At 45.3% G+C, this 18,971-nt stretch overlaps 2 protein-coding genes across 3 annotated transcripts; both read left to right on the forward strand.

The window, feature by feature from the left end:
- The first annotated feature begins 660 nt into the window (after nucleotides 1–660).
- LOC124863788 (somatotropin-like) lies at nucleotides 661–2,853 on the forward strand. Of its 2 annotated transcripts, XM_047358275.1 has the most exons (6): nucleotides 661–775; nucleotides 923–1,056; nucleotides 1,169–1,285; nucleotides 2,179–2,322; nucleotides 2,402–2,548; nucleotides 2,645–2,853. In XM_047358275.1, exons 1-6 carry the CDS (start codon nucleotides 766–768, stop codon nucleotides 2,705–2,707), a joined length of 615 nt encoding a protein of 204 aa, XP_047214231.1. In that variant the 5' UTR covers nucleotides 661–765; the 3' UTR covers nucleotides 2,708–2,853. The 2 variants fall into 2 exon arrangements, with proteins under 2 accessions (XP_047214231.1, XP_047214230.1); XM_047358274.1 differs by lacking the exon at nucleotides 661–775 and having other exon boundaries at nucleotides 892–1,056.
- A 1,163-nt stretch (nucleotides 2,854–4,016) lies between these two features.
- Nucleotides 4,017–18,945, forward strand: LOC124865047 (cell division cycle protein 27 homolog). Its single transcript, XM_047360050.1, has 20 exons — nucleotides 4,017–4,203; nucleotides 11,371–11,446; nucleotides 12,263–12,410; nucleotides 12,569–12,694; nucleotides 12,775–12,872; nucleotides 13,007–13,152; nucleotides 13,340–13,560; nucleotides 13,774–13,873; nucleotides 14,119–14,228; nucleotides 14,417–14,516; nucleotides 14,653–14,833; nucleotides 15,024–15,196; nucleotides 15,282–15,434; nucleotides 15,508–15,588; nucleotides 16,857–16,984; nucleotides 17,091–17,208; nucleotides 17,291–17,419; nucleotides 17,563–17,637; nucleotides 18,367–18,496; nucleotides 18,600–18,945. The coding sequence occupies exons 1-20, from the start codon at nucleotides 4,177–4,179 to the stop codon at nucleotides 18,689–18,691; spliced, it is 2,412 nt and encodes an 803-aa protein (XP_047216006.1). The 5' UTR covers nucleotides 4,017–4,176; the 3' UTR covers nucleotides 18,692–18,945.
- Nucleotides 18,946–18,971: the final 26 nt, after the last annotated feature.

Raw genomic sequence — 18,971 nt, forward strand, 5'->3', positions numbered from 1 at the left:
ACCAGAGATGTGAAGAAACTGTTGGCTCTTTGAAATCAGAACTGAAAACATTACATTAGGTCAGCGGTTGCTTTATCATTTATACCATATTTTAGCTTTTTATTTGCTTACCTTTTGTCATATTAAGTTTTGTTAAAATGTGATGTCTCATGTTTTGATTTTTTTTATGTCTCTAGATGGTCTTTTTCATTCATCGGGTGTGTTTGTTTCCTGGTTCCTTTGTTCTTTCTGTGAAAAACATTGAAATACCCTGCGTACGAATGTTGCTATACCAATAACCTTATTGGAAGTTTGTGCTCTGTACCGTGTGATATGATCAAGAAAAATAAATGAAAAAGAACTAAATCTTTTTATTGCATCATTTTTTACCGTGTCCGTTTGTTTTATTCTTCAGTTTTATGCAATGCAGTTGATTATTTAATTTTTAAGAGAACTTTATGGTCTAGTACCTTTAGGTTTGAGGTTTTTTTTCTGCTATAATAAAGCTGGTGTACCAAGCTCTGAACATTTGGAACATGATGTCTGCGTCAGTTTCCAGCTCAAACCCGGCGGGTTTTAATGCTGCATGAGGATCGCTGGAAGGCGTCCATGTTAATGAGATGAACGCACGCCTGTTTGTTCGCTTCATGTTTCTGGTCATGAATTTAAACATCAAACTTTCAGCTATAAAACCTGAAAACTCTGAGCTGGAACATCAGGACACCCAGCAGCCCAACTGAGATCAGATTATCCAGAATCGGAACCACAACTGATCCCACATCAGCCATGGACAGAGGTAAGACCTCAAGATCTCAGATGTTTCTGACTGACTTTAAACATGAAACATATCAGGCTACCACAGAAACTCAGGTGTCTGTTAGACTGATGCTGCTGATGTGACCTTAAGAGGTAATGGCTCACCTGTCTCACCTGTGTCTCCCAGCCATCCTCCTGCTGTCAGTCATGTGTCTGGGCGTCTCGTCTCAGCCTAACGCAGACAACCAGCGTCTGTTCTCCATTGCCGTCAGCAGAGTCCAGCACCTTCACCTCCTCTCTCAGAGGATCTTCTCTGAATTTGTGAGTCTACAGAAGGTCTGAAGGACCAAAACCTCAATACCTCAACCTCAGCTACAATAACAGTGTTTATGGCTGCAACTGATGAGTACTTCTGTGTACTTCTGTGTATCAGGAGAGTTCTCTGCAGATGGAGGAGCAGCGGCAGCTCAACAAGATCTTCCTGCAGGATTTCTGCAACTCGGATTACATCATCAGCCCCATTGACAAGCACGAGACACAACGCAGCTCCGTCAGTACACATTACAGTACTACACACTACTACACAGAACTATAAAGTACTACATTTTACTACAGGGTAGTACCACCCTATTCAGCAGAATACTACACAGTACCACGCAGTACTTCGTTGTGCAATTTTTAAGAACTGCATCAAAAACGTGGAAGTCAGCTGGCTTAGAAACACAATGAAGTTGTTATATGAAGCATATCGCAGTTATAACAGTTTATGTATATAAATACAGAGCAGAGTGAGGGGAAGTGGTCATTATGTCCTCCAGCAGCCTAAACCTATAGCAGCAAAGCCACAGAGAAAGCTCAGGAAACCCTAAGCCACTCCCACTATAAGCTTTATCAAAAAGGAAAGCAGACAGTGAGTCTGCTGGTTCCACAGGAAAGGAGCCTGATGTATGATGGAGCTTGATTGTTATTTATTACTGAGGGTTTTTATTTTTCTGTTCTGGATTTAACAGGAATCCAATGAAGAGATTAGAAAATTGGAGAAATATGATTGCTCCTTTTAATTCTCGTCAGAACAATTCTGACTCGTTGGAGAATTTTGGATCAACTGAAGGCATTTTACAGATTTATTTGATTCCGGAAAAGAAAGAATTACATTAGATCTAGGTCTCTGGAACCAAAAACAACCATGAGGAGAAGCAATCAACCCAACTTTATTTAATAAGTAATTTCAGAACAGGAACATGGAGACATTGCCTCTGAACACTGAAAAAGAATAAGGTTCTGAAGCTGGTGTCTTCCTCAAGTAAGTCAATGGGTTCTAGGATCTGAAGCAGTTGTTTATCTCCTGACGGTGAAACAGTTCTAGGTTCTGAAGTTACTGGTAATTGAGAAGTTCTAGGTTCTGAAGCTATTCTTGATCACCTTTGCATTGATTGGTTCCAGGTTCTGAACCTGTTGTCGATCTCCTATCGCTTGGTGGAATCCTGGGAGTCTGCTAGTCATTCTCTTTCTGGAGGTTCTGCACCGAGGAACCAGATCCTTCCCAGACTGTCTGAACTGAAGACAGGAATCCTGCTGCTCATCAGGGTAAGAACACACACTAACTGAATCTTTACTGTCACTCTGAGAACCTGTTACCTAAGAAACTGACCACCTGACCTTGCAGGCCAATCAGGACCCATCAGAGATCATTACAGACAACTCGAACTTTCAGTTTGTGCCCTACGAAAATTATTATCAGAATCTGGACGATGACGAGTCCCAGCGGAAAACCTATGAACTGCTGGCTTGCTTCAAAAAAGACATGCACAAGGTGAGAAAGGAAATGGGCGAAGTCATGATGATGTCATGATGGTGTAACGATGATACTATGACGATAGCAATGAGGAAATGATGACTGTCTTTGCAGGTGGAGACTTACCTGACTGTGGCAAAGTGTCGACTCTCTCCAGAGGCTAACTGCACTCTGTAGCTCCTCCCCTCCCTGATGAAGCCCCCGCCCCTTATATTAGCATAGGTTCTGCTTGCTGGTGTGTTGTTCCAGTTGAGATGTTGGGGAACAGGAAGTGATGTCAGAGCATTCGCGTGTAAAATAAAATGTTTTCTGTGTTGCATTGATCTCCTGTTGTTTTCTTTGAGTCTGAGTGGATGTGTGAATCCGATCTATCTTAAAAACAACAAAATAATTTACAAAAATCAGGAACTTAAGAATCCTTCATGAGGAGTAGTACATCGAGGCACGTGACGTCGCCCGGTACGGCGGAGCTGGGGTCCCACCCTGGAGCAAGGCCTGGGGTCGGGACTCGCCGGAGAGCGCCTGGAGGCCAGGTTGCTCCTCGCGGGACCCAGCCGGGCCAAGCCCGACCGACCCCCGACAGGTACACCAAGAAGGCCGGGTACTCCGCACCGCTCGGCCCGTAGGCCGAAACGACAGTCAGAGACACGTCATCCTTTCAACACGTCATTCATATATACACATAGTGGTATTTATTTTCCATCTGTTTATTAAATAAAAACCAATAAAGGCATCATCATTTAAAAGCAACAGGCTATAACAATAATGACATCCTGTTTGCCGATAATCAGCATTGGTTTCCACAAACACAGCGGCAACCACCGTGGCAGGCTTTTATGGCCGGTCTGGCACCTTCTGGCATCCTCGCAGAACCCCCTGGCTCCCTCCGGCATGCTGTCTTCTGGCAGGTAGCGGCATGCTACTGCCGGCCACTGCCAAATTGAGCTCGGCCCTGCTGTCCCAGCGCCGCCCCACAGATAAAACTCAGTCCCCTCATTTGAATATAAGAATATGAAATAAAAAGAGCTTAAGATGAAAAACGGGGTTAAAAGTAAAAGTAACTGGAATACGTAAAGTAGCTTTACAAAATAAAAGTGTCACAAAATAAAACTGCATTATGAAATAAATAAATAAATAAATCTTTAAGTAAATTAAATAAATCTTGGAATGAATTAAATAAAATAAGATGACCATTTCTTTTAACATAATTATTTTGTTTTATTTCATGGGGATATTTATTTATTTCATGGAATATTCATTAATAATTTATCAGTAGCAGTATTTATTTATTTATTTTATTTAGAATGAAACGGCTATCCATATGCAACCAGTAACACAGGGTATATTCAAACTGGTTTTTCACCATCAAAACCAGTAAGTAGGGAGAGAACATCAAAAACCATGAATTGAGTAAACAGAACGAACCACCAGAGGGCGACAACACAGATTTAATACTCGTATAATCTCATTTTCCAGCAGGAGGCGCAATGAACTGTTTGTCTCAGTTTCGCGTCTTCTCGGGATTCTTCGGTTGTAATCGGCAGGTAACGGTCGGTACATTCAAATGTTCGGCAGGAGCTCCTCCAAAGAGTGAAGTGAAGAAAGAAACGGACGAACGGAGCCGATAAACGGCGTGTGGAAGCGGAATGACGGTGCTGCAGGAACCTGTCCAGGTAGGAACACTGTGTTCCAGTGCTGTCATGACCCGGGAGGGCAGAGTTCTGAAGCCGGCCTCAGTGGCTGCTTCAGTCCGCGCTCGGAGAGCTTCTCCCCGCACCAGGCCGCGGCTCGGCCCGGAGCTTTTCTGGTTGTTTCACCTGTTCATGTCCACATAGTTCGGCTCCATCAGCGGTCAGGCAGCCGTCAGTCCAGGGTTACACCCGAACCGATCCTGTAACCACATGTTCTGTGTTAACTGACCCAGAGGATCCAGCCAGACTTCTTTTTTAAAATGTCCTATAAAGATGTTCATTGGGGACAGGAAAGAAATCCCTAGACTGGAGTGGATCCTGTGACCTTTCCTAACAGGGATGGTTTTCAATTTTTATTCGGCCCAGATTTCAGTTTTGTTTAGTGTTTTTCTTTAAAAATACCAGGAAATATTCTGAATATATTGGTGCTGTGAAACATCAAGCTGGTAGAGGTTGAGTGTTTCAGTTCTGGAAGCATCAGAATCAGAAACTAGTTTTTAAATCCAGACTTTGACAAGAATCTGACTGTTTGATGAAATGTGTTTTAGCAGAACTTATCAGCAGATCCACTGTCTTTTATACATTAAGTTATAATATTGATCTTATTCGGTTTATGTGCTAAATTTACATAATCTTGCACATTTTAAAGGGAGTTCTGAACATCATCCTGGCTAGCCCTGCAGAGCTAACTGTTAGCTTGCCACTACCGGGTCTAAGCTTCCTCTAGCCGGCTTCATGTCGCAGGTCTAGCCGGGAACTCTGTTGCACACGCGGTTCTGTTTTTCTGAGGCAGACCCTTCTGTACCCTAGGTCCAGTCTGAGGCCAGTTCCTCCGCACACAACCGAACTAGCCAGCATCTGGTTAGCTGCTGCAGCTAACGCCAGCTAGCTGAAACTGTTGACAATCACCTGGACAGGTGTGCTGGTTACACAGCAGCCACTGATCCGTGTGAGTGTTGCTGCTGAACAAGTTGTTTATGGTGAACAACAAATAAACGAGTTTATTCCGAATCAACAACGAGAGATCAGTGAAACAGTCAGTGCTATTTACCTACAGTGAGGTCAGGTTCTGGAGAACAGCCTGTGGGAGTGTTTCTAAAGAACATGATGTTTATGGTAAACTCACAAACGGATGAGTTTAATCAGTAAACAACAAGGTGTCAATCTGAATGCTTCCTGGGCGCCACACAATGGCAGCCCACTGCTCCCTGAGGGATGGGTTAAATGCAGAGGATGATTTCTCCATTGTGAGAAGAATAAAGTCAAGATTATTATTGTTCCCTTTTGTTCAGGAGATGTTCTGGTGTGGATGTCTCACCACGAACCAGCTTCCTGTGAGCTTGGGGTGCCTGGGCTAACTGGGAGTGATATATACAGGTCCTTCTCAAAATATTAGCATATTGTGATAAATTTCATTATTTTCCATAATGTCATGATGAAAATTTAACATATTTTAGATTCATTGCACACTAACTGAAATATTTCAGGTCTTTTATTGTCTTAATACGGATGATTTTGGCAAACAGCTCATGAAAACCCAAAATTCCTATCTCACAAAATTAGCATATCATTAAAAGGGTCTCTAAACGAGCTATGAACCTAATCATCTGAATCAACGAGTTAACTCTAAACACCTGCAAAAGATTCCTGAGGCCTTTAAAACTCCCAGCCTGGTTCATCACTCAAAACCCCAATCATGGGTAAGACTGCCGACCTGACTGCTGTCCAGAAGGCCACTATTGACACCCTCAAGCAAGAGGGTAAGACACAGAAAGAAATTTCTGAACGAATAAGCTGTTCCCAGAGTGCTGTATCAAGGCACCTCAGTGGGAAGTCTGTGGGAAGGAAAAAGTGTGGCAGAAAACGCTGCACAACGAGAAGAGGTGACCGGACCCTGAGGAAGATTGTGGAGAAGGGCCGATTCCAGACCTTGGGGGACCTGCGGAAGCAGTGGACTGAGTCTGGAGTAGAAACATCCAGAGCCACCGTGCACAGGCGTGTGCAGGAAATGGGCTACAGGTGCCGCATTCCCCAGACCTGGGCTACAGAGAAGCAGCACTGGACTGTTGCTCAGTGGTCCAAAGTACTTTTTTCGGATGAAAGCAAATTCTGCATGTCATTTGGAAATCAAGGTGCCAGAGTCTGGAGGAAGACTGGGAAGAAGGAAATGCCAAAATGCCAGAAGTCCAGTGTCAAGTACCCACAGTCAGTGATGGTCTGGGGTGCCGTGTCAGCTGCTGGTGTTGGTCCACTGTGTTTTATCAAGGGCAGGGTCAATGCAGCTAGCTATCAGGAGATTTTGGAGCACTTCATGCTTCCATCTGCTGAAAAGCTTTATGGAGATGAAGATTTCATTTTTCAGCACGACCTGGCACCTGCTCACATTGCCAAAACCACTGGTAAATGGTTTACTGACCATGGTATCACTGTGCTCAATTGGCCCGCCAACTCTCCTGACCTGAACCCCATAGAGAATCTGTGGGATATTGTGAAGAGAACGTTGAGAGACTCAAGACCCAACACTCTGGATGAGCTAAAGGCCGCTATCGAAGCATCCTGGGCCTCCATAAGACCTCAGCAGTGCCACAGGCTGATTGCCTCCATGCCACGCCGCATTGAAGCAGTCATTTCTGCCAAAGGATTCCCGACCAAGTATTGAGTGCATAACTGTACATGATTATTTGAAGGTTGATGTTTTTTGTATTAAAAACACTTTTCTTTTATTGGTCGGATGAAATATGCTAATTTTGTGAGATAGGAATTTTGGGTTTTCATGAGCTGTATGCCAAAATCATCTGTATTAAGACAATAAAAGACCTGAAATATTTCAGTTAGTGTGCAATGAATCTAAAATATATGAATGTTAAATTTTCATCATGACATTATGGAAAATAATGAACTTTATCACAATATGCTAATATTTTGAGAAGGACCTGTATATATTTTCTAAGAGAAACGCCACAGTCTGGGCTGAAATCAGCAAGAGGGGATCCTTTTATCGTGAACATGATCTTGTGGAAGAACCTTCTGATAGAATGTGTTCAATGAAGTTCCAGATCTTGAAGGTCTGAGATCTAGAAACTTCAATCCATTCTTGTGACAATAGTCACAGACCTCAGACAGAACACAGAGGTGAAACCAGGACCATAAAGATCCCAACCCAGTGTCCTCCAGCTGTGAGCAAACTAGTGGGTTAATCAGAACTGAAGGTTCTGCTGCTCTCAGGGTGACCCCAGTGTGGTTCTCCTGCAGAGGAAAACCAAAGATTTATCATGATGATTCTCACACAGGGCTCTGACCCGTTTATCGCTCTGGTTCATTTGATTTATCCAGTTTCAGTCCATGGCAGTAAACCTCTCGGGAACTCTCAGGTCCAGTTATCATTTGCGTCTGGTTTTGTTCTTCTGTCGTTTCATGTCGCTTGGTTCTGCGTTCCTGTGTTCTGCCTTCAGTTCCCTTCTGGGTGTGAGCCACTGTGGCGAGGACCAGTTGATTTTTATTTTTTACCAGATGAGTTCCTGTTGATGGAGGATGTTTATTATGGAGCTCATATAAAATGACTTTAGATCAGCGGCTGTGAAAGCAGGTATGAAATCACCTGAGCTGCGTTTAGACGGGTTTACGGTTCCTACATACTCAGAGGTTTGCTGGGTTTGGACTGACAGTGTCCTCCTCAGGCGGACAATAATATTGATTGTTTAATAATAATGGTTTGGTTTTTAAATCATTTTTGTGTGAACAGCAGCTTGTCTTGATCAGTCTGGTAATGGCCCCTTGGATGGGGGGATGTTATTGGGTTAGCGATAAATTGGTCATGTCCTTATTACTCCAAAAACTGATGGTTGGAACTGACAGTGCAGTACATTATATTTTTACATCACTTAATGCAAGCGAAGTGCTGAAGATTGATAGCGAGTCATTTTCATTGTGTTTGAAACCCTCTAACTGTAACTGTATACACCAGTAACTGCAGTCAGTCACTGATGTGTAGCAAAAAGATACTTTTAACATCACGTTAGTTATGGGAATAGCCACAAGACATCATGTTTAATCCTACATCTCCTGTCCCTAGTTGTCAAAGAAATGATTGAAGGTTCTTTCATCCCAAGAAGAACCCGAGGAGACCTGGGACCTGCTGCTCGTGTCTCAGTGTGGAGTAAAACCATGGAGAGAGATTTGGTTGACCTTCTGACTCCCACAGTGACCAGTGTGTTAGATCCACTGCGGTTTGCATATCGTGTGTTGGTCCTGCTTGACTGTCTCATAGCAGATCAAGATTCCTGAAGGATATACAGCTACATCTCTAAAAATGTGAATATCCTGAAAATGTTCAGTATTTTCTGTCCCTTGTTTCAGAAAGTGAAACTCAGATATCAAATAGATTTATTACACATAGTGTGAAATATTTCTAGGCTTTATTTCTTATAATTTTGGTGTTTCTGGTTTGCAGAGGAAAAAACCAACATTCAGAGTCTGAGAACATCAGAATATTACATCAGATCAATAAAAAGGATATTTAAAACGAAAATCTCAGGCTTCTGAAATGTTTGTTCTGTTCTATGCAGTCAGTTCTGGGTCTGGGCTCCTTTTGCATGAATTACTGCATCAATGCGGCGTATCATGGAGGAGATCAGCCTGTGGTTCTGCTGAGGTGTTTAGGAAGTCCAGGTTGCTTTGACAGTGGTCTTCAGGTCATCTGCCTTGTTGGTTCTGGTGTCTCTCATCTTCCTCTTGACAATAGAATCTCTATGAGGTTCAGGCAGGTTGTTGGCCAATCAAACGCAGTAACACCATGGTCATTGGACCAGCTTTTGGTACCTTTAGCAGAGTGGGTCAGTAACAAGTTCTGCTGAAAATTAAATCAGCATCCTCATAAAGCTTGTCAACAGAAGAGAGCACGAAGTGCTCTAAAACGTCCTGGTAGATGGTTGTGTGGACAGTGGACTGCAGAAATCCCAGTGGACCAGAACCAGCAGAAGACAAGGCACCCCAAATCATCACTGAAAGTAGAAACTTCCCACTGGACTTCAAGGAACATAGATTGTGTTCCTCTATACTCTTCCTCCAAACTCTGGGACCTTGATTTCCAAATGAAATGCAGAATTTACCTTCATATGAAAAGAACAACAGTCCAGTTCTGGTTCTCCTAAGCCCAGGGAAGACACCTGTAGCCCATGTGTAGGATCCGTCCATGCGTAGTGGTTCTGGATGTGCTGATTCCAGCCTCAGTCCGCTCCTTGTGAAGCTGCCCAAAGTCTTGAATTGATTTTACTTGACAATCCTCTCTTATCCCTGTTGCACCTTTTGCAACACCTGTGGTAAAAATACCACACTTTTTCCTTCCACTCAACGTTCTATGAATATTCTTGGATACACTTCTCTGTGAACAACCAGCTTCTTTAGCAAAGACCTTTTGTGGGCTCCCCTCCTTGTGGAGGGTGTCTGGACATCTGTCCAGTCATCATTGTGTAAGCCATAATACGGTGTTTTAATTGGTATTGTGTAATATTCCAATTTACTGAGACACTTAATTTTCATTATCTGTAAACCAGAGTCATCAACATTACCAGAAATATTTCACTCTTTGTTTAATGAATCTGTATAATGGATGAGTTTGATTTCATGAAATTAGAGACAAAAGTGTTCAAATTTTTTTGAGTTGTCCCTGTTTTAGGGTCTTATTTGTCGACTTTAGAGCAGCCTTTAATTCTGTAAAGCTGTACCATCAGAGGCTGGTTCACCTTAATGTTCACTGGCGCTTGATTGTGTGGAAGGTCTGTGTTTTTGAATCCTTGTTAGATGTGGTCATTTCAAGCACAGGCTGTCCTCAGGGTACTGTCCTTTTACCTCTGCTTTTTTCCTTATTTACAGAGGAAGTTACTCTCAATGACTGTACCACCAATTAGACCAAGAATGCAAACGTCACGTCTTTAGTTGGTCTGTTACAGAAAACCGACCCGTCTGGTGAAGCCTTCTATCAAACACAAATGAGAGCTAGAAATGAATGTATCCAGATGCTCTGCAGAGTTCCTCTTTCTAAAGATGGGGACAGTAACAGACTGGTGCTTGTTAGTCAGAATCACACACTGAACCACTGGACCTGCTCATGGATCACAGCCAACAGGATTTATCAGACCATCTAAAGCAAACCGAGGAAATCAAACTGTGGTGGAAACTGTCAAACTGCCTGGATCGCACAAATAAACATTAGTATTTTATGATAAATGGGTCAATTCTATGTGGAAAATATTTTCTGCAGAAATGTCAGTTGGTTAAATTAAGTCCCGTCATTCTTATGTTCATTATTCGAATGTTTGGTTTATTTCTGGTACTTTGAAGATGTTCTGATGCTGGGGGACGGTGTAATGAATTGTGTGTGTTAATACACCCAAAAACCGAACATTTAGACTCATCTGTAGTAGCTTCGGCGTATTTGAGCTTAGACTACATAAAAAAAGGTGGACATGCAAAAATGGAAGTCCATGACCTTGTTTAGGAGGTCTGGAGCAAATACTGTGATGTAACAGTTCAACAAATGTGAAAGAGGATAGAAAAAACTGAATGGACTGAAAAATATGACCCAAACAGAATTTAAGATATCTACGTAGCACCTGGAGACAGGCTGTCAGCAACATGCGCTTGTAGTTGGGTCTGTGATCCGCTCAGATTTTTGGACCAACTGAGACTGGGAATAGGGGGTAAAATTGGGTTAAAAAAACCTTATTGTGTATGGTGTCTCCAAAGGTTTGTTCAGAAAGTACTATTGGTTTTCTTAATTCACATGAACTAAATGAACTGTTATGACTGCATAATATTTAGATTTTTATTCCTCATATTTGTTTGCCCTTAGGTGTATGAATGAGTGTTTGCTTGGTTGTATGTGTGTTGCCCTGTGATGGACTGGCAACCTGTCCAGGGTGTACCCTGCCTCTTGCCCATAGACTGCTGGAGATAGGCACCAGCTCCCCCGCGACCCACTATGGAATAAGTGGTAGAAAATGACTGACTGACTGATGTTTGTGTCTGCTCCTAATTTTTTGTCTGTTTGTCTTGTGTGGGTGAGCCAAAGGCAATTTTCCACTCTGGACAATAAGAATTTATTCTTTTTATTCTGATGGGTCTTCTGGTTCTGGTTCTGCCTCTGTTCAGGCCGCAGTGTGGCAGGCTCTCAACCACTATGCCTACCTGGATGCTGTTTTCCTTGCTGAGAGACTCTACGCTGAAGGTAAAACCCGTCTGACTGTCTGTCTGTTTACCCGTCTGTCTGTTTACCCGTCTGTCTGTTTACCCGTCTGTCTGTTTACCTGTCTGACTGTTTACCCGTCTGTCTGTTTACCCGTCTGACTGTCTGTCTGTTTACCCATCTGACTGTCTGTCTGTTTACCCGTCTGACTGTCTGTCTGTTTACCCATCTGTCTGTTTACCCGTCTGACTGTTTACCCGTCTGACTGTCTGTCTGTTTACCCGTCTGACTGTCTGTCTGTTTACCCGTCTGTCTGTTTACCCGTCTGACTGTTTACCTGTCTGACTGTCTGTCTGTTTACCCGTCTGTCTGTTTACCCGTCTGACTGTCTGTCTGTTTACCCGTCTGTCTGTTTACCCGTCTGTCTGTTTACCCGTCTGTCTGTTTACCCGTCTGTCTGTTTACCTGTCTGACTGTTTACCCGTTTGTCTGTTTACCCGTCTGACTGTCTGTCTGTTTACCCGTCTGTCTGTTTACCCGTCTGTCTGTTTACCCGTCTGTCTGTTTACCCGTCTGACTGTCTGTCTGTTTACCTGTCTGTCTGTTTACCCGTCTGTCTGTTTACCCGTCTGTCTGTTTACCCGTCTGTCTGTTTACCCGTCTGACTGTCTGTCTGTTTACCTGTCTGTCTGTTTACCCGTCTGTCTGTTTACCCGTCTGTCTGTTTACCCGTCTGTCTGTTTACCCGTCTGACTGTCTGTCTGTTTACCTGTCTGTCTGTTTACCCGTCTGTCTGTTTACCCGTCTGACTGTCTGTCTGTTTACCCGTCTGTCTGTTTACCTGTCTCTCTTTCTCAGTGCGTTCAGAGGAGGCCCTCTACCTGTTGGCTACGTGTTATTACCGCTCTGGGAAACCTTATAAAGCTTACCGACTACTGAAGGCTCACAGCTGCTCCACGCCACAGGTTCGATTCCTGCTGGCAAAGTGCTGTGTGGAACTTGGCAAGTAAGAACACACACACACACACACACACACACACACACACACACAGAGGGTTAGATTGTGTATTATAATCAAACTAGAAACAGGGAAAGCCTGATCTGACTCTCCAGCTAGCCCTCTGTCTCTTGACCCACCCTCGCCTCTGCCTGTCTGTGTCTCAGGCTTGCTGAGGGAGAACAGGTTCTGATTGGTGGGGTCCTGAACAAACAAAAGAGTCAGGATGACATCATCATCGAGTTTGGAGACTCCGCCTCCTTCACGTTGTCGTTACTGGGACACATTTACTGGTAGGCAGCCAGTGCTCCCAGTGTATTACTGGTCGGTGGGGGGTTCCAGCTGCTGATTCCTGTTCTGTGTTTCTGAGCAGTAAGACGGACCGAGCTGCTAAAGGTGCCGAGTGCTTTCAGAGGAGTTTAACCCTCAACCCGTTTCTCTGGTCGCCGTTTCAGAATCTTTGTCACCTAGGTAACGCAAGCACACCCTTACACACACACACACACACACACACTTGTGTCTCATGATCACGTGACTTCAGAAACAGTTTATTACTGAATAAATGATTAAATAAATGAATTAATAAATTAATGACTTTGTTCCAGGAGAGAAGCCGGATCCAGATCAAGTGTTCAGGTTGTCAGCTTTGCAGAACTCCTCTTTATTCCCGCCCCCTCCACACATAAGCCCCGCCCAGAACCCATCTCACCGCCTCGATACGGCACTGATGGAAACGCCGCAGGACACACTGGTACCTAAAACACATTAATTACATGGTTACCCATTCTGAAGTATCTAATCAGATTACAGTAATCGCATTATTTGTGGATAGCTAATCAGATTACATTTGGGTCAGTTAATCAGAGTACTCATACTGAACTATGTCATCAGGTCAGTAATCAGATTACAGTTTTCCTGAAGCTGTTCCTGTCCTTCAGGAGTTGAATCGTCTGAATCTGGAATCCTCAAACGGAAAGCTGACGTCTGATTTGTCAGTTTCATACATCGATTCCTCCCTCATCTCCCCGGAGACTGGCTCGCTATTGGGCAACACCGTTTCCATGGCATCAGCTGGGACTTTGCTTGCTAAACAGAACAAACCCAAGAGTGGGCGGAGTTTACTGGGGGGTCCTACAGCCCTCAGCCCCCTGACGCCCAGGTAATCTCACCTGTTGATGCACTTCACTGCTTAAAAACAAGCAAGTGACCAGCTCATAGCTCCTCCCCTTTAACTCCTCCCTGACATGTTCAAGCTCCTCCCCTTTTAGCTCCTCCCTGAGATGTTTTGGCATCTGCCTAGCATTTTTTAGCTCTTCTCCTTTAGCATCATCCTTTACCCAGGGTTGATCTCTTTCATAATGTCTCTGTACAGTTTTGGCATCCTGCCCCTGGAGCCCAGCCCTGGAGATCCCACCTATCTCCAGAACTATTCAGCTACAATGGAAACACAAACAACAGCTCCCGGCAAAAAGGTATGCATTCACCTGACTTACCAAGTGGCCCTCACACAGATCCTTTTGGTAGAACTAGCAGGAGTGGAAATGGCTACATTTATTATTTACTTTTGGAGCCTCCATCAGAAAACGGTCTCTGTAGAAGGAGCCTTAAGTTCCCTGAGACCAGCTCTGAGATTATCGAACATCCTGAGTTGCAGCAGGTAGACTCACCTGTTTGACCTTACCAGTATGTCCACACCTCACCTGTGTCTCTCTGCCAGACTGTCTCCAGGATCAGTCAGTCTAAATCTGTCTTCAGCCAGAGCGGGAACAGCAGAGACGTTCTTCCCATCCCCTTCAACCAATCGCAGACCTCAGCACCTCACACCAGGTAATCACAGCGCTGTGGGACCTGGAGAGGGACGTGGCTCCCGGTCTGTTTCTTTTGTTTAATCGTTTTATTGAGGTTTGTGTGAGAAACTGAAAAATTTCAGTGTTTGGTTTTGATTCAGAGAAAAAAACAACAGATACTCAGAGACAGAAAGAACTGACCCACTTGTCCATCTGTCTGTCCCTCAGTGGTTCTCCTCAGGTTCTCAGTCCCAGTATGTCTGGTCCCCCTAACGTTCAGCCCAGAAGAAGCTCCAGACTGTTTACCAGTGCCAGCTCCACTGCCAAGGTACCCCACTCCCACTGAGTCCATGAACCCGTTCGTTTGATACCCAGGCATCATGTTCCCCCAGCATGAAAATAACATCACTGTTGTTCTGTTTCCTGTCGGGCCCAGTGGACTAATGCTGGTTCTGTTTCTATAGGAGAACAGTAAGAAGCTAAAGATGAAGTTTCCTACAAAGATCCCTAACCGGAAAACCAAATGTAAATCTGCAAAGACGGCAAACAGCAGCAACCTGAACGAGAGTCTGGACATCCTGAGACTGGATCCCAGTTTGAACCTGCCAGACACCAGGATCCCCCAGTACCAGAGGGCCGCTGCAGGTACTACCAGCTCCTCTGCTGCCTGGGTTCCTTTGGGATGATCGGGTTGTGAGTCATGATCATCTGACCTAACTTCACCTGAACCACCAAACCTTAGTCAGATCTCAGGTGTCACAGTTTGGTGCATCAGGTGAACATAAACCAGAACCCTAGCTCTGATGGTACCATGTACGGTTCTGTTTGTGTTCAGACAGTGTGATGGCGTTGCTACGGGAACTGGGGCGGGGCTACCAGGCGCTGTGCTCCTACAGCTGCAGAGAGGCCATCAACATCCTGACGTCTCTTCCTCCTCAGCATTACAACACAGGCTGGGTCCTCACGCATGTCGGCCGGGCCTACTTCGAGTTGGCAGAGTACATGCAGGTGAGTCCACCTGAGCCAAAGTGATCTGATTCTCTTCTACCTGTGATGGCTTATCACCTGATCACCGTGGTGCCGTGCATTGTAGGCGGAGCGACTGTTCAGTGAGGTGCGCAGGATCGAGTCGTACCGAGTGGAAGGTATGGAGATTTATTCCACCACACTGTGGCACCTGCAGAAGGACGTGGCCCTGTCGGCGCTGGCCAAAGACCTGACGGACATGGACAAGAACTGTCCTGAGGTGAGGAGCGCACTTGAACTCTCAGGGAGCTCAGGTGAGCTGGCTGCTCAAGTAACTGTATGTCTCTCTTCAGGCCTGGTGTGTCGCAGGAAACTGTTTCAGCCTGCAGAGGGAGCATGACATCGCCATCAAGTTCTTCCAGAGAGCAATCCAGGTGAGCTGCCGTTACCGTGGTTACCACCTGTTCCAGGTGAGCCGATGTTCAGGTGCTTTTAGGGTTCAGGGCCTGATGATCAGAGGTTGTAGCTGTTCATACCTGAGAACAGGTTAGTCTGACAGGTACCTGTGAGGCTGATTTACCTGGTTACCTGTTCATATCAGTTAGTGTGCTCACGTTTGGAGTGTTGCGTTATGATCCAGCAGGGGGTGCTCTAACCAACACACACCAACAAACTGAGCCAAGGTGGGAGGAGGCAGCCCTGACCCGGGTGTAGCTGACTCAGAGGGGTTCTGTGATCCAGTCAGAGCGTGATCAGACAGAGAAACCAGAACCAGGCTGAAGGCTGAAAGTGGAAAAGAAAGAAAAAAATCAGTGATTGATCACTTCTGTTGTAGAAACAAAAGCCAAAATGGATTCTAGATTAGAATCTCAGTATCGCATAAAGCTCGTAAGAACTCAACCAGCACTTTTCAAACAAAAACTAAACCTCAGGTGGTCCTGGCTGTAGAGCAAGGTTCCCACTAAGTTCTGGGTTTCCTAACACATCAGTAAGCAGGTTGGTAATTTCACTGTTCATCCTGACAATCAGATCCTGCTCCAAGTTTTGAACCCATCAGAAGGTGTCTGAGATAGAGGCTGGGCCGACCAGAACCATCTGCAGCTTAACAACCAAGACTAAAGACCTGGTACTTGACTTCAAGAGGACCAAAACTTTGGGGATGGAAGAGTCCAGATGTTTGGGGTTCACGCTGACCTGTTCAACCGGACCAAGAAGGAAGTCCAGAGTCACTTGTGTGGACCTTTCAGTTACTGTGTGATGATCCTCAGGATGTTTTCTGGAGCCACTGAGGTTGTCTGTGGATACCCACAGGATCCAAAGACCAACGGACAGGACCAGACCCAGGGTTTTCGCCAGCACATTTCACCGTAGCGGACCGCTACACTGAAATTAGGCCAACACGCTCATTTTTTATGGGGGTATTGGTCCTTTGGCTGATATCTGGGCTCCCTCCGTGTGGTTTTTATGTCGGCTGTAGAGCCAGCGCTGAGTCTGTTCCCCCTTCCGTCCACGCTATGACCACGCTCGTAAAAATTCCTGGTGAGACCCCTGAGACCTTCGCTCTGACTGTGGTGTCAGAGGAGGAACTGAGCGAGTAAAGACCTCACAGCCGCTCCCCTTCCTAATGCTCTGCTGTAGAGCCAGATTTAACTTCAGGTGGTTCTGATCCACATGTGTCTTTCACCTACCTGTCTGTCCTTAGGTTGACCCAGGTTTTGCATACGCTTACACTCTGTTGGGTCATGAGTTTGTTCTGACCGAGGAGTTGGACCGAGCTCTGGCCTGCTTCAGGAACGCCATCAGAGTGAACAACCGACACTACAATGCCTGGTATTGTAACCATGGAAACACACGGGGAGGGGGGTAATCATGGTGTGAGACAAACAGAGAGCATACCTGTTAACGTGTGTTTGTGTGCGCGCCCGCGGGCATTTAGGTATGGACTCGGCATGATTTACTATAAACAGGAGAAGTTCAACTTGGCAGAAATCCACTTCAAGAAAGCTCTGAGCATCAACCCTCAGAGCTCCGTGCTGCTCTGCCACATCGGAGTGGTACGTATGTTAGCCTCGCCTGTCTATCTGTGTGCAGCTGTGTTGTAACTCCGTGTGTGTGTGTGTGTGTGTGTGTGTTTAGGTGCAGCATGCTCTGAAGAAGTCTGACGCTGCGTTAGAGACCCTAAACAGAGCCATTGGCATCGACCCCAAAAACCCTCTCTGCAAGTTCCACAGAGCCTCCATCCTGTTTGCCAACGATAAGTACAAGGTAACCTAGACCCGATCAGTCGATGCAAAGACGGGTGATCGGACCCAATCACGCAACACCGAGACACCTGATCAGAACTGCTTAATATAGACATACTTCTCTGGATCAATGCATGTGAATCAGAGCTGTCTCTCTCCCTGCAGGCAGCCCTTCAGGAGTTGGAAGAGTTGAAGCAGATTGTTCCCAAAGAGTCTCTGGTTTACTTCCTCATAGGAAAGGTAGGAGATGGTTCTGTTCAATCAGCCGCCTCTGATCTCGCAGAACCTCAGTCACGGCTAAGATTACAGACAGCAGTTCGTAGGAGCAGTGAGGCTTGAAGCATAATGTATGGATGGATCAGTATTGTATGATCCATCCTGTGCAGCCATGGTTCTGACGTGCGACTAAAATAAATCATTTTCTGGAATCCAGAGCTGGTCTCCTTTGTAGGGCATTACTTTTTCTTGTGTGGTCCCAACAGCTTGGTCAGAAGTTTGAAGTCTGGTGAATGCAGCAGTGGGACGGCCCAGGAGTACTGCACTTGACTTTCTAGTGAAGTATGAAATGTCCTGTCCAGAAAGAACCGTGTTCTTGTTCTTGCCACCTTGATTATAGAAAAAAACGTCTCTGTTGCCAGTTTATTTGCAAGAGGAGCAGACGACCTTTATGATCTCTGATAGCAGACTCCAGTCTTGCTGGTGCTGCTGCCCCCTGCTGACACAGGGCTTTACTGCTTGTGCTGTGAACTAAATGATAAAGTTTCAAACTGAGACAAGAGAAATAAACTTTCAGGATTTTATCAAATAATTGTCCTAGCAGTTCCTGGTTGTGGATCAAGAAGACCTGCTGCAGAGAAACCCGTTCACTTTTACACCAGCTGGGTTAACCAAACATATCAGAAGTCTAAGGTTGTGTTGCCAGCCAGAGCTTTGTCCTTTTACCTGGGTGACCCTTTCTCTCCCCGACAGGTGTATAAGAAGCTGGGTCAGACCCACCTGGCTCTAATGAACTTCAGCTGGGCCATGGATCTGGACCCTAAAGGAGCCAATAATCAGATCAAAGAAGCCATTGATAAGAGATACCTGCCTGAAGACGAAGGTGACCTCTGCTCCTTGCCTCTGTCACCTTTCTGTCATTCTTACCTCACATGTCTCATGTCCAACCTGTCTTCTCTCTTTCTGTCTCGCCTCTGTCTCTGTAGTGACCGAGGTGGATGACAGTCAGGACAGCAGCTTCATGACGGACGCCGACGACACGCAGCTCCACACACCAGAGAGCGATGATGTTCTTTAGCCCCGGCTCCTGCTTGTGCCCGCCTCCTCTAAATGTCAGGAGGAGAGGCGTTGCTAGACAACATGCTGACAGACAGAATATAAGTTTAGCTCCACCCAGTCCTCCCACCCCAACCCCCGTCCTCTGACTGGCTGAAACAGACTGCTGCTGACCTGAAGCCCCACCCCTTAACCCTGTGACATCACAGCTGGTTTTTTTTTTTTGTTCTTTTTATCGTCCTGATGGAAATAAACCAATAAAACAAGTAAACACTGCTCACTACTTTCTCCCTTCTTTGTTC

The sequence above is a fragment of the Girardinichthys multiradiatus genome, chromosome Y (assembly GCF_021462225.1).
Source record: "Girardinichthys multiradiatus isolate DD_20200921_A chromosome Y, DD_fGirMul_XY1, whole genome shotgun sequence".
NCBI lineage: Eukaryota > Metazoa > Chordata > Actinopteri > Cyprinodontiformes > Goodeidae > Girardinichthys > Girardinichthys multiradiatus.

Bases quoted from the DNA above. Each gene is read 5' to 3' on its own strand.
- LOC124863788 (XM_047358274.1), top strand. From the start codon at position 892: ATGGCTCACCTGTCTCACCTGTGTCTCCCAGCCATCCTCCTGCTGTCA. The intron at 1,286-2,178 runs GTCAGTACACAT...GATTGGTTCCAG, and splicing joins ACGAGACACAACGCAGCTCC to GTTCTGAACCTGTTGTCGAT. The intron at 2,549-2,644 runs GTGAGAAAGGAA...CTGTCTTTGCAG, and splicing joins TCAAAAAAGACATGCACAAG to GTGGAGACTTACCTGACTGT.
- LOC124865047 (XM_047360050.1), top strand. From the start codon at position 4,177: ATGACGGTGCTGCAGGAACCTGTCCAG. The intron at 12,873-13,006 runs GTAACGCAAGCA...ACTTTGTTCCAG, and splicing joins TCAGAATCTTTGTCACCTAG to GAGAGAAGCCGGATCCAGAT. The intron at 17,638-18,366 runs GTAGGAGATGGT...TCTCCCCGACAG, and splicing joins TTTACTTCCTCATAGGAAAG to GTGTATAAGAAGCTGGGTCA.